This window comes from Eubalaena glacialis, chromosome 2 (assembly GCF_028564815.1).
Source record: "Eubalaena glacialis isolate mEubGla1 chromosome 2, mEubGla1.1.hap2.+ XY, whole genome shotgun sequence".
Classification (NCBI taxonomy): Eukaryota; Metazoa; Chordata; class Mammalia; order Artiodactyla; family Balaenidae; genus Eubalaena; species Eubalaena glacialis.
The window spans coordinates 121,532,599-121,546,657 of record NC_083717.1 but is presented as its reverse complement, the minus strand read 5'-3'; the positions used below and the strand labels follow the sequence as shown (position 1 = coordinate 121,546,657).

The 14,059-nt window shown below is 58.6% G+C and overlaps 1 protein-coding gene across 1 annotated transcript; it reads right to left on the bottom strand.

Moving 5' to 3' along the window:
• Nucleotides 1-1,973: 1,973 nt before the first annotated feature.
• Nucleotides 1,974-10,929, bottom strand: NFATC4 (nuclear factor of activated T cells 4). Its single transcript, XM_061180723.1, has 10 exons — nt 10,728-10,929; nt 8,534-9,629; nt 7,043-7,205; nt 6,246-6,445; nt 5,778-5,950; nt 5,159-5,299; nt 4,181-4,236; nt 3,773-3,899; nt 2,998-3,579; nt 1,974-2,254 (listed from the first exon to the last, which is right to left on the bottom strand). The coding sequence occupies exons 1-10, from the start codon at nt 10,825-10,827 to the stop codon at nt 2,187-2,189; spliced, it is 2,706 nt and encodes a 901-aa protein (XP_061036706.1). The 5' UTR covers nt 10,828-10,929; the 3' UTR covers nt 1,974-2,186.
• Between the last annotated feature and the right edge of the window lie 3,130 nt (nt 10,930-14,059).

Sequence of the window (14,059 nt, the reverse complement as noted above, 5' to 3'; positions counted from 1 at the left end):
AGTGGGAAAGCGCCCATTATCCTTGGATAACTAAGCTTCCTAGCATGGCTACAAGGCCCCTCAGAACCCAGCCCCTGCTTCCCTCTCTGGTCCCCACTTCCAGAACTTCACCAGTCCCACGAGCATGCCAAGCCCTCGATCTGCTGGCCCTCCCTGTTTGCCTCTCTCCTCCAAGACTTGGCCCATCTGGTGGCTCTGCCTGGCCTGCCCTTCCCCTACTCTCAGCCCAGTCAGTTCCCAGTCATGCTTCAGATCCCAGTCTAGAAGTCACCCCCTGAAGTTCCCTCTGACCCCCCACAGCTGGATGGAGTGCCCCTGTGCTCTGCTCCTTCTGTACCCCATATTAAACTTGTTTACTCCCCCCGCCCAAGACCTGACATACTATCTGTACAAGAAACATTTACTGAGTTGAATTGTTGAGTTATAATGTGTGTTTACTTACTGTCACCCCATGAGGCTATGAGGTCCTCCAGGACGCACTGGCTGGCACTTAGTAGCTGCTCAATAAATGCCTGGTAATGAATGAGTGGCAGTGCTATGGCAGAGAGTGAAACGGCCTGCCCTGGGAGGCAGCGAGTCCCCGTCACTATAGCTTTTCATTCACAGAGGCTGACTCGCCGCCTGTCAGAGATTTTGGAGGGGGAGCTGAAGGGTGCTGGCCAGGACACGTGTGCCCTGGGTCCCTCCTGCTGTGGGTGATGACTCTAGTCCTGCTGGAGGGTACCTTTGAGAAGCAGCCATGGCCCAGTGAGCCAATCACCTGATATCAGTCTGGTTCGCAGCAGTTTGTGTTCAGGAAGATAAAGGAAATTCATTGCAAAGCAGCAGTGACAAGACCAGGGGTCATCCTGGTTCTCCTGTCCTCCATTCCAGAGCCAGCTTCTGTCACACCCACAGCGGAACACATGGGCACTTGCCAGGCCTGTCTAGATGCACTGGACATACCAGCCTTGAGGTGAGGCAAGTCTCCCGAGTACTAACACCCGGAATATCTTTGGGGTATGGCCCCCTGCAGCTGGGCCAGTGGTACTCAGTGCCTGCTGTATGCCAGGCTCTCCCCAACCCACTGGGGACTTGGTCCCCTAGGCTGTCAAGACATGGGGCAAACCAGGTTTCCAGGCCGGGCCTGTCAGTGGTGATATGTGGGTATACCTGTGGGAAAGGCCGGAGCTCAGGCAATGTCAGGGCATCTGGGGAGCTGCTTGGCTTCTTGCAGTCTACCTCTGAAACATAGATCTTTCCAGAATGTCTTCACAGACCCCAAAGGTTGGCGATTCCAGAGTGTGGATGGACCCATGCCAGCCCTCCCTCATCTCCTACCCTGCTCCAGGGAGATAAGCTTCAGGGGCCTGACCTCCATGGGTTAGGATATCTGAGGGTGGGCTGGGGGCAGGAGCCCAGGAGTGCAGCGTTCAACCTGCTATTGATTAGCTGTGTGACATAGGGCAAGCCCCTTTCCCTCTCTGAGCCATAGAGTCCTCCTTCGTAAATGAGGGAGAGGGACTAGACTGGTGTTTCCTGACCTTGGCCATGAATCAGAATCATCTCGGTGGTGGCAAGAGAAAGTAACTTGAAAATACACAGATTTTCCCAAAGCTCCTAAAGGAATCTGAATCCCCAGGGAGGAGAGGTCTACAAACCCTGGCTCCCGACCTCACCCCAGTTAGGGAGCCTCTGGGACCCTCCAAACCCTCCCCACTCCCTTGCACTGATACTCTTTGGGATGCAATCTTCCCAGCCACATCCCATCCCTTTCCAGGTTCTAAGCCTCCTCTGGCCAGGGCTAGAGTAAGCTGCCCCATCTCTCTCTCCAAAGAGTTTTGGAGCCTGAAACACTAGTCAGCGAGCAGTTTATTACCCATCACCCTGTCCCAGCCTCCCAGCACCGTGGTCTGTACACAGTCTAGACACGGCCTTCACTCCGGCAGTCCTCCAGTCCTCACTCCCAGTCCCCACCCAGGGTCCACCCCCATCCCGGTCCTCCACACTCTCCCGCCCCCAGCCCTCCAAGGCAGCACCAGGCCCCGGGGGCCACACCTCAGCCAGGGGAGGGAAGGGAGGGCAGGGGAGAGGAGGCAAGAAACTGGGGAAAGAGGAACCAGATTGGCCCCCAAGCCTCTGGAACCGCCATCCCAGGATGAAGGGAAAGTGGGCAGGGCAGGGGGGAGCGGGGGCCAGGCGATGGTTCAGGCGGGAGGCTCTTCTCCAGGAGGTGCAGGGAAGCCACTCAGGTCTCGGCCAATGATCTCACTCACTGTAAAGGAGGGGCAGTTGAGAGACTGGGCAAGGGGCAGGTCGCCTCCTTTTCCAGAGACCCCCAATCCATTCCAGGCAGGCCTCCGTCTAGGATGCCTCCAGGCTCCTCCTGCACTGGCTTCTCTACCACTGGGCTTCAGTTTCCCCACTGTGTCCTGACACCTGCTCTCAATCAAATCTTGCTGAACTCCATCCACGTGGGTTCTCAGGCCCCCGTGCAGCCCCTTCCTGCTGGCTTGGCCTGCAGCGTCAGGGCAATCGCTGTCAGCAGGGCCGGAGGTGGGTGTAGCCAGTGGGAGGAAAGAGAGGCGAAATAGGAAGGCTCCTCATCACCAATCCAGACCACTGTCACCAGGTTTAGGGGGAAGCTGAGGCAAGGGAAAACGTGCTTGACTGGGACACCAGCAAGCCACTGCCCCTCTCTGAAATTCACTGCCTGAATCTGCAAATTGAGGGAGCTAGATTGAATGATCTTGCAAGTACTTCTAGCCCTGAGATTTTGTGATCTGGGGCCAAGGGCCGAGGCAGGAGAAAGGTTAGGCAGGTACTCCGTGCCCCCTTCAGAATTCAACTGGATTCAACTGGCCACACGCACCAAGCACTGGCCTCCTTAGGCCCTCCAACTGGCCCTGAGGGACCACGGAGGCCCAACCTCTGGGAAGCCAAGCTCCAGCCCTCAGCAAGCATGCAGAGCAATCTCTTGCACACACTCACACTCGCAGCCCCTGGTCCCACACCCACCTTCCTCCAGCGTGATACCCTGGATAGGGACACTGTCTCGGAAGCCGCTGCCGTAGCCACCCCTGGATTTCTCCTGCTCCGGAGCCCCCTCCCCAGGGCCATAGCTTGGCCCTACCTCATTGTATCCCTCAGCAGGTGGGGGGTGAACACTGCTCTGGGGAGTGAAGGGGCCTTCAAGTGGTGGGGATGAAGGCAGTGGAGGCCGGAAGGGGGCTGGAGGAGGGAACGGCAGCCCCAGGGGAAAGGGGGAGCCCCGTCCTCCATAGGGGTCACTAGGGAAGGGCCGGGGAAGGAATGAGACTGGAGGTGGGCGGGCACAACCTGTGGTACCCCCAGTCTCAGGGAACATCCGCGGGCCAGGTCTGTAGGATGGTGGGGGCCCCGTCTGGGGGTACAGAGGGGGCGTGCCATAGCTGAAGCCTTCTGACAGGTAAGGAGTTTCATAAGCAGGGTCTTCATGGGGATAGGAGGGGTAGGGGGGCCTGGGTGGTGAGAAGTCCATGTCAGAGCCAAAATGGGGGCCCGATGCTGAAGGGAAGCCCCGGAGAGATGCGTCTGGTAGAGGCTCCTCCTTGAAGATCACTGGGCGGATGGGAAGGAGGAGGACACGCTGGTGAGAGGGCTGGCAGTCTCCCCGCCGCACACTCTCCAACCATCTCTTCATCCCTAGGTCTCATCCCTCCCTTGATCCCTCACCATGGGGCACTGCATCCCTGTGCCCCTGCATCGGTCCCCACATCAGCATCCCCCCACCATGGGCTGTTCCAGAGCGCACCAGGCAGGAACTTGAAACTCTGGGTAGGACTGCGCTTCCTCCGCCCGTTGGAGACGTAAAAGTAGACCTGGACTGGCCGGGACACCCGCTTGTTGCTGTACTCAGGGATGGTCAGGGTCAGCGTCACCTGGGGGAGAGCAGAGGATGAGGCAGGGAGCCCTCAGGGATCTAAGCTCAGCCCAGCCCTTCCCAGTGCCCTAACTCCACCTCCTGGCTTTTTCCATTTACAAAGGAGCAAAGTCCATTCCCTAGAGGTGTCCCTGCTTCCAGAGTGGCCAGGTTGCCTCCTCTAGAAAAGAACAGGTAGCTTCTGGAGTCCACTCTCACGCGCAAGGGAGCCGGCTGAGAATTTCCTGACTTCTCCCACCCCGCCCCCACCCCCAGGGGGGACCCTAGTAACACGGGTACCTCATTGCTCTGCGACCGGTTCACTGCGGCCTCCTCCTCCCATTGCAGCTTTCCATCTGTGCAGGAAGAACAGGGGGCTCCAGCCCAGCCGCACGGCCCCTACCCCTTGCCCCGTGCCCAGGCCTCTGCCATTTCCCCTCCTGCTGGAGCCAAGGCCAGACTCAGAAGGTCCTGACAAGGCCTAGCTCGCAGAGGAGCCTGCTGCGTGTTTACTCCAACTGAACAGCACAGGCAGGGTTTACAACTGTCTCCAAGATCTAGAGTCACAAGCTGAGGCCAAGAGAAATGGCAGGGCCAGTCCAGGGACCCGAAACAACTCTTGAGCCCTCTCACCCAACTCTAAACATCCCCTCCCATGACAGAGCTGGAAAGAAGTTCAAGGGTCGGAAAGGGTCTCAGTTTGAAGGGAGGCTATGAGACCCCAAGTTTCATGACCCAGAACCTCTGACTCTGCTCTGATATGGTCCTAGGGCGCTAAACTCGAGGATGGGGCTGGGGCTTTGGGTGGGCAGGGTTGGGGAGAGCAGAGGTCTCAGGTTGGTGAGTATACCTGGGCCCCTCAGTCTTCCCTTCTCCACCCCGGCAGCTCTATTCTGGGGCACCTCACAGCCTCCTGTAATCAGAGCTGTGCTGCCAGCCCCATAACTCAGGAGGGGCTCAGGGTCCAGCTGTGAGGGTATAAGTCACCTCTTCCCTTCTCATCTTCCCCAGCCACATGGGGGTAAATTAGCTCAAAGCTGACTCCTCAATAAAAGAATGTGTATTTCTTACATTTATTTGCCATCCTGAGCGTTTCAGATGCCTAGAGTACGCATGGGAAGGAGACAGTATAACAGGACGGGCAGTCTATCTGCCCCATTTTACAGATAAGGAAATTGAGGCTCAACTTGCTAGTTTAGAGACAGCGCCAGAGATCATTCACCCTCCTGTTCCAAGCTCTTCCTGCCTGCCCTCCCACCGCTCCCCATAGATACTCACCAGGGCCCCTCTCGATGAACACCACCTTGGAGTCTGGCAGGAAGTTGGAGCCGGTCAGCACTAGTTCCTCCCCTCCCGTCACGGAGCAGGCACTGGGGCTGTAGGCCTCCACCTGGGGCAGCTCCTGAGCTGAGCGCTGGGCTGCAGAGCAGTGCAGGAAAGGCCTGGCTGGCTGGTATGGAGAGGACAGCCTCCTGTGCCCCAACCCTCCCTAGAATAACTGTCACAGGGCCCCGGAGGAGCCCTCCTCAGAAGCAGACACACAAGAAAAACAATGGTCTCCCTGGGGTCACACAGACCATGTAAGGAACCACTCCTGGGCAGAAAGAGAGAGATGAACAGGGTAGGCCTAAGAGCTACGCAAACAAATACATGGGGGATACCCAGGGGCAGATGGAGGACAGGGTTGCTCTGGTCCAACCCAGAGGCACAATCTGCAGCAGGGGCAAAGTAGAACACTTCCCCCAGCCCATCCATGATAGAAATAAGGGCTGGGTCCTTTACAGGGGTCCCCAGGACCAGCAGGGCACCGCACATTCTGCAGAGGAGATGGGCAGACAGACACACAGACAAGCAGTTAGCCAGAGACAGAGAGATGCTACAGGGCTTCTTTGCTCACAGCACTCGATGGGCACCGATGCTGTCTGCACCGAGATGACCTTCCCGCTGCCTTGGGGCACGTGTACCCTGAATACCAGCCGCACGCGTGTGTTCTTGCGCCCGATGTCCGTCTCACCCTTCCGCAGCTCAATGTCTGAATTCCGAAGCTTCAGGATTCCGGCACAGTCAATGCTGAAGCCAAAGAATGGAAGGCAAGCCCTCCCAGCTGATGCCAGAATCACCCTCCATCCGAAGCCCTAAATGACCTTCTCTGGGAGACTATGGGGGGGCTATCTGAACCCAGAGGTGGCCTCTCCAGAATGCTCCCCAGCCCCAAAGTCCTCTTCTAGATGGTGAGAACACCTGACACCTCCTAGGGATGATGTCTAACTCTTCTGGGGAGAGGAAGAGTGGACCTAGCTTAGACCCCATGGAAAAGGCTAGTCCTCAAGCCCGAAGAATAAAGGGAAGTGGAGTGGGAACCTACTTGGCTGCCATGTTGTTCTCAGGAAGCAGGGTCATCTCCAACACCTTGGTACCACTGACTACAGCTTCATAGCTGGCCGTGGCCACCATCTTGCCCGTGATACGGTGCACCTGATAGAAGGCGTGAGGTCGCAGGTTCCTCTCATCTGCAGTGCCGATGAACATCTGTAGGGTCAGTGGCTTCTCACTGTAGCCTAGGAGCTGGCAGAGGGAGGCAAAGGCCACCCAATTGAAATCCCCACTGTCCCATCCTTCATCCATCCCTAAGTTTTCAGTCCACCCCTGGAGAGGAGTGAAAGATAAAGGATATCCTGGAAGGGATTTCCAGGGGGGATTGGGCACTAGTTTCTCCACCAGTTGTGGCGAAAACGTGGCCTGGAGTTCACAGTGTTATTCTTGGAATGAGGCCCAAACTGGGCTGGGCAAAGGGGAAAATCTTCCAAGGGAGACTGGCCCAACTCAACAGAGACAACCTAACTCCCAGTGAACTTTGGCCTCAGCCTGACCCCTCCCCCACATCTGGCAGGCCACCATTTTCCAGAGTAGACATAAGGCTGGTGTCCCATGGGATGAGTGGAGCGGGGGGTGGAGGGACAGAGGAGTAGAAAGTACATCCGGGTCCTTGAAGTGCACCCTTCCTCCCCCAACACCAGTCCCTCCCCCAGGCCGCCTGCAGGGTCATTGCTGAGAGGGAGTGTGGGAAAGGGCAGTGCCATGGGTCTGCACAGCTGGAGCCCATGTGCAGGGACCTGGGACTGGAGAGGAGAGAGGCTACCAGGCCTGGCTTCTGCCCCTTACCTTGACAATGGGGTGACCACCAGGGGCAGCTTTGACAGCTCCCCGGCTGCCCTCTGTCTCATAGTGGGCCCGGTGGTGGGCTCTGGGCTGCACCTCGATCCTCAGCTCTAGCTGCTCGTACTGGCTGGGCAGAGGCCAGTCCAGCGGGGGGAGGGCAGAGGTCCTGGACAGAGACAGAGAGAAGAGCACTGATCACCCGCAGCCTCACACCCCAGTCAGGGCAGCCCTGGGTCCCAGCTCCCCAGGATGTGAGGGAGGAAGCAGCGGTGGGTATGGGAGAAAGAAAATTATAGCCGAAGTAAAACAGTCCACAAGTGCAGAAGCAGGGGAGATGGGGGACAGACCCCTCAGAGCCCCTTGAGATGAGGGTTTGTAAATGGGCACCAGGACTGAGACTCCCTTCTTCCCAGCTCTGAACACAGGGTCTGGATACAGAGGAACCCCAAGCCCAGTTTAACCCCCAGGCCTGGATAGGAAGAGTCAAGTAAAGAAGCACAACTTCAGGGACTTCCCTGGTGGCCCAGTGGTTAGGCCCACTGCAGGGGTCATGGGTTTGATCCCTGGTCGGGGAACTAAGATCCCACATTAAAAAAAAAAAAAGAAGCACAACTTCAGACCAGAAAAGATCTCAGAAATCAACCCCTTTGTTACTTTGTTAACCCCAAATAAAGAAACTGAGGGTAGAACGTAGAGGGCTAAGCAAGCCAGCAACTGACAGAGCTGGGACTGAGCACATCCGTTCCCAGGCCAGCGCCCTTTCCACTAGCTGGGGCTGGGCAGGTGGGTTCCAGAGAGCTGGGGGTTACGGATCTGCAACTTTCCTGTAGTGAGCACCCAGATACCCTAGGCCAGGGAGTCTCAACCGGTAACTGCCCCCAGGTGATACTTGGCAATGTCTGGAAACAACTAAGGGAAACTTTTCTGGATGGAGCCAGCTTGATCTGACATCCAAGGTTTAGGATTATTGAAATGGACAAGGTTCTTTGAGGGTGAAAGGTGTAGAAAAACAGCAAGAACTGCTTGGTTTAATATGAATTCTTTGACTTGCAAACACATGCTACTTTATTCAAATTTAGCAGGTATACTTTTAAGCCACAAGTCAGGCCCTAGAAATTCAGTTAGAGAAGGGAGACTTCCTGCTGCCCATTGTAGGGCTGAAATCCAGCCCATGTTCCAGCACAGAGCTGGGGGTGGAGGACACCCTAGAGGAATTCCTCCTTTACCCACATGGTCCTTCTGGGGCTGGGGGGGCTTTTTCTAATTGATCCACAGGGAGTGACTGTCCTTTTGCAAATCATCTGTCCAAAGGGGGTGCGTTTTTAAAATTCTCCCTAAAACTGAGTAGTTTGCCAGCAGCCAAGCTGGTAGCAGATTCTCTTTTGAAATGCCAAGGACACAGAACTAGGACCTTTTTTCAAACTCATCCCTTGACCCTCCCGCTCCCTGGGTGAGATGACTGGAGACAGCAGTGGTGTCAGACACGACCCTCACCTGAAGATGGGGCTGTGTCCCCCAATCCGGGCCTTGGACCAAGCCAGTGGGGAAGGCACCGCCAGGTAGTCCATGCCGGCCACCTCCTTCCGAGGACCCCCGGGAGGAGCCCCGGCCTCCTCTACTCCTGAAGGCAGCTTCCCATTGCACGGGGCAGGCTCCTCAGACCGAGGCAGGGCCACCGCCTGCTCACTGGAAGTCCTCCGGGTCTTCTGGGGGATGCTCTCGGCTGGTGGGGCCCCCGCATAGTCAAAGGGGCCAGGGGAGCCAGGGTCCCGGACCAGAGGCAATGGGGGTGGTGGAGGTGGCTCAGGCCCCTCCTCCCCTAGGCTGCCTCGGCGGGACAGAGCTGGGGAGGCCGAAGATGGGGTTCCCGAGCTGGAATAGCGCCGCTTGCCACATGGAGAGGCAGGTCGTGGGGAAGCTGGGGTGGGCCCAGGAGCGCTGAGGAGTAGCCAGCTATCCTCTGGACCCCGGCCTCCAGGGCTCGGACCATACAGGCTCCAGGGGTCATCGGGGGTCCACGGCCTAGGGGAGGCCCGGGGTGAGGGCAGTGGGGAGCCCAGGCCAAAGCGGGAGGCCGCCTCATTTAGCTCAGACTCCACCTCGTCACAGGCTGCATACAAGGCTGCCTCGTCGGAGGCATCTGAGAAGAAGCTCCAGGAAGACAGGCTGCTGCTGCCAGGGCTCGGGCTGAAGAAGGGGCCCCCGCCCTGGCCCCCTGCCTCTCGGTAGCCTCCAAAGCCTTCTGGTGGGGGGTAATCCCTGGGGGAGCCTTCCCCCCAGGCATCTGGGTTGTCCTCCAGCGCAGCTGGCGGGTCAGGAGTGGGAGAGATAGAGGTGATGCGGATGCTGGGACACTCAAGAACACGGCCTCCCCCAGCCCCCCCGGAGCCCCCTCCCGGCCCCCCCAGCCTCACTGACCGGGCTGGCTGGCTCTCCCAAGTGCCAGGTGAGGGGGCCGGGCGGGGTGGTGGGGAGTGCATGCCAGGCCGAGGGGGTGGAGGCCGGGGAATGCCAATAGGGGCAGCGCCATAGGGAGGGGGATCCCCCAGGCCCAGACGGCAGCATGGTGGGGTGTCCTCTGAGTCCAGTTCTGTCAAAATGGGAAGGGAAGGAGACAGAGAGAGGGATGTCACAGGAGATGGGGAGAGAGAGAAGCAGGTGAGATGTCTAGGTTCCTTGAACGGGCAGCCTCCCAAGTCTGGTATGCTACCCCCTCCTCAGCAAAGAGAGGTCTCTGAGATGCCCTTCAGAGCCACAAAGACAAAAGCAAAGTTGGCCTTGGGAAGGTGGAGGAGATGGAGCCAGACGTGTCAGGTCTTTTCCTATTCAGAGAACCTCACACTCTGAGCTCCTGGCCCTGGGACCTGGGGTACCAGACGGGGCGGGTCTCAAGGTAAGGGAGGCGGGTCGAGAGGGGCTGGAGCTGGGCCCGGAGGCGTGTTTAAGGAAGCATTGGGCTGAGCTGGGGGCGACTCACACATGAACCCAATTAGCAGCGGTTCCCAAACCCCCAAACGGCGCTGGCAGGAGCCCCAGTTGCCATCGCAACGGTGGCCAGGGGAAGGGGGGCTCCAGGGCTGTGATGACAAGGGAAGGTGGCTCCTCCCTCACTCCCCCCAATCTGGGGGCGGGGGTGCAGCGGAGGGGGTGCCGCGCGCCGGCCGGGCGAGGGAGGGGGTGGCGCGGGCTGCGCGTATTCCGTGCGAGCGGCGGCCGCCGCCCCCGGCTCAATCCCCGCCATCTGCCTCTCATTGCGGCCAGACGGGGGAGGGGGAGGGGCGCCCCGGCTGGGCCTGAGAGCGCCCCCAGCCCCCGGCGTCCCGTCTGCGGGCCCAGGGCTCGGTCCCCAAGGGGCAAGCTCCGGAGCCCAATCTCCCCTTTCCCTGGCAGCGCCCGGGGCTCTCGGGACCGCTGTTCCCTCCCGCCCCGCATCCCAGTGACAGCCCAGCCGAGAGGCGGCGCGCGGCCAACGGCACCCCCCCACCCCCACCCCAGTCACGACCTAAAAAGGAGAAAGTGGTGCCGGGTCCCCAGCCTCACCTCCGCAGACCCCCGAGCCCTGCACCTCCCCTCAACCTCTGAGCCCCTCATCTCTCACCCCAGGCTCTCTGCCCGAAAGTCCCCAGACTCAAGATCCCTGCGCCCTTCCCTCACGGACCCCAAGACCCCTTCCCAGCCCCGCACTGACCTTCCCCCGACCCCCCCGCGCCCAGCGGGGGGGCCTCCTTTTCCTCCCCGAACACCAGCTTAAATTCCAGCTCCTCATCCTCGCAGCTTGCTGCCCCCATGGATCCGGCCAGAGCCCCCAGGTCCCGGTCTGGGTGGGAGGGGGGATCTCAGGAGGCTGCAGTATCTTGACCCGTGGCTCCCTCCCTCCCTTCTCTGAGACGCCCCCTCCTCCGCCGCTGCCGCCTCCCTCCGGACGCCCCCTCGTTATTATAGAAACTTTTCCAAACTTTTTTCCCCAAACTTCTTCAAAGTGCCCCCCCAGCCTGTCTCTGATTGGCTGCCCGGGATGCTCCAGCCCCTCCTCCAGGGATGAGATGGGAAAACCACGCGCCCCTTGTCCCCCCCCCTCCCTCCCTCCCTCCCTTCCCCCCTCCCTCTCTCTCTCTCTCTCTCTCTCTCCTCTCTCCAGTCCCTCCCCCTCAAAAAAAAAAAAAAAAAAAAAAGAACAAAACTGAATTGGAAAACGGTCTCTCAAGCGTGGTAGGACCATAATGATGCCTATTGGCCCGCAGTTGTGACAATCATTTCCCCGCACGGAGCACTACCACCACAATCCCCAACTTAGTCTAAGTTCAGGGGCTCCGGGTCCGAGCGCCTTAAAGGGGACACATCCTGGGCCCACAGTGTAGACGGCCCATGGAAGACACTTTCTGAAGAACTGTGCAGCCAGCAACTAGCAAGGAAGGACCACCTCTCCTCCCCTTTTCCTCCAAGCCTAAGGCCAGCCAGGCTCTGGGGTGCAGCATGGCTCCAGGCTGCTCTGAAGAGGAGAAGGCCATTCCTTTGAAGACCCTAGCCTAAGGCCGCTCTGCCTAGGCCTTCTGGAAGCCTTTGACCTGCCGAATCCGGCCCTCCACCGGTCATCTCTCCCCCTCCCCCCAAAATGAAGAACATTTAGTGGTCTTGGGTCACTGTTCAAAGGTCCACGGATCCTGATGGGCGAGGATCCAGGCCGGACTTTACCGCTGCCCTAGTCTCAGCCGCCCAGAGGGGCCATTAATTAGCCCCTTAGGGAAGTCGGCTCCCTCCTCCCTAGAACCGTAGGCTGGAATGAATCTCGGGTCCGATGGCAACCCGCTCCAGCTCTCCTGATAATCCTGACCAGGTTTACCAGAGCCCCGCAGCCCAGCGACCTTGTGGGCCCCAGGGTTGGACACCTGTCACCTGGGCGGGAGGAGGAAGGAAGACTCGGACTGGAGTTTCTAGGAAGGGCAGGCATGGTGGGGCCCTGTCGTGTGAGAGGGATTTAGATCGAGATTAGTTACTTGGACGCCGGACTGGGGTGGGGGGCGGGAGGTGGGAGGTGGGAGGCGGGTACCATTCCCCCTAGCAGACCGTAGGCTACAAACCTGTCTAACAAGCCGCAGCTATCTTTAATCTAAATCCCTCCGGCTCAGGGCCGCGCCCCCAGCGGCGCCCCAGCCCCGCATCTAAAGGGTTAAGCGACGGCCCTCGGGTCAGACGTTTACAAACACTCCGCAGCCGGGGTGGGACCGCGCCCGTTACTCTAATGAAAAACAGGCTCGGCGGGGCCGGGAAAGAGGGGAGGGCTGGCCCGGCCCGGCCGGCCCGAGCTCCGCTGCGGCCGGTGCGGCTCCCCTCCCTTCCCTCCCTTCCCTCCCTTCCCTCCCGTCCTTCCTCTGGCCCGCCCTGGGGACCCCCCCAGCCCCGGGGGACCCCAGTGACGTGCGGAGCTGCGCCGGCGGCGAGCCCAGGGCCCAGACGCCGGAGGGGCGGGGAGAAGAAGCCAGGCGGGCGGGGAGGGAAGAATGTTCCGAGGCCAAGAGGGGAGGCGGCCTGGTTTGATTTTTTTTTTTTCCTTTTCTTTTCTTTTTTTTCCCCTCCGGTTGGTCTCCTCAGGTTACATTTCCCTTCCAGCTTCATCTCGGAAATAAAGGAAGGAGAGACCCACGGGGAGGGAGAGCGAGGAACATCCTGAAACGTCCGGCCAGCCTCCACCTAAGAGGCGGGCAGAGGAACGTGGGAAGCGGAGGCGAGAAGGGCAGGGGTAGAGACCTCGACCCCGCTCCAGCCCCTGATCCCACACACGCCACCCCCGCCCTGCCCGCCTCCGCAGCACAAGCAGACGTGCACATTCTTTTCAAATGTCATATTTCCTTTGATCCTGGGCAGCGTTTCTCCATGTGTCTGGCTCAGCTCCTGCCCAGCCTGCCGCTCCCCCCTCTCACCCCACTTTGTGTATTTTCCTGGAGGTCCCTCCCCGTCCTCCCAGCATCTGGAAGGCCCTGAAGGCTGGCGTTGGCGCACATTCCCCTGGCGACTCTGGCCTTGCCTTCCAGTGACTCAATTTCCCCTCTGCCGGTGGGGGCCAGGGGGTGCGGGCGGAGAAAAGAGTTGTTGAGCGTAAATGTGGTATGAACGAGCTTGCAGGCTGCTCAGAGCGCCAAGCTTCCCTCGGTGGGGAGTGGAAGGGGGATCCCCTCGACTCTGAAAACCCTCGGATCTGTCTCGGCTGCAGCAGAGGGATGGAATTTATGACTTCTGCAACGTCCTGCCAGGGGAAGAGTGGATAGTTCTAGGTTTAGGTTGCCCTACACATCTGCCCCCTGGCGACCGCAAAGACTCAGCCGCCCTCCCTCCCGCAGGTCCGATTTCTCGCCCGTCAGGCCTTTGTCCTCGCTCGGCTGCCCCCTAGCGCACACACCTGAACACAGCTCCGCTTTCTCACCTTGTGTTCGTGGAGCGCCTTGACTTATGCTCTCCACTTTCATAAGCATGATTCAACGCCTTGGAGGTGGACTTTCTTTTTATTTCTTTTTTTTTCTTTTCAGTTACACAAAATACAGTCTCCTTGTAAACGATTCAAGCCATACAAGAATATATAGTAAGCTTCGATTGCTACTCCGCCATTTTGTACAAATTTGTTAACCTATATATGTACACACGCCTGCTCTTTCTGTGTACTTCAGACCATGCTGCAAGCATATTTCTTGACTTGCTTTTTGGTTTTTTCTCAGTTAACAGATGGCTTGGAGAGCTTTTCCTGTCAATACATGTGCATCTGAAAATAGTAATAAAAGCGTCCATCTCTTTGTTTGAGGTTAGTGACAGAGCTAGGTCTGGAACCCAGGTTTCCTGGGTCCTTGTCCAGTGCTAATTCCACTATACCACATTATACGTAGGAATCTGTCTTAGGGTGGGCTTTCCCCCAAAAATCAGCCTGAAAAAAGAATGAGATGCAGGTAGTTTATTGCGGAGAGCAATCACAAGGGACAAAAGTGGGGGACTGGGAAGAGTGAAATGGGAAAGAAGGAAAGCCATCCAAGGGTG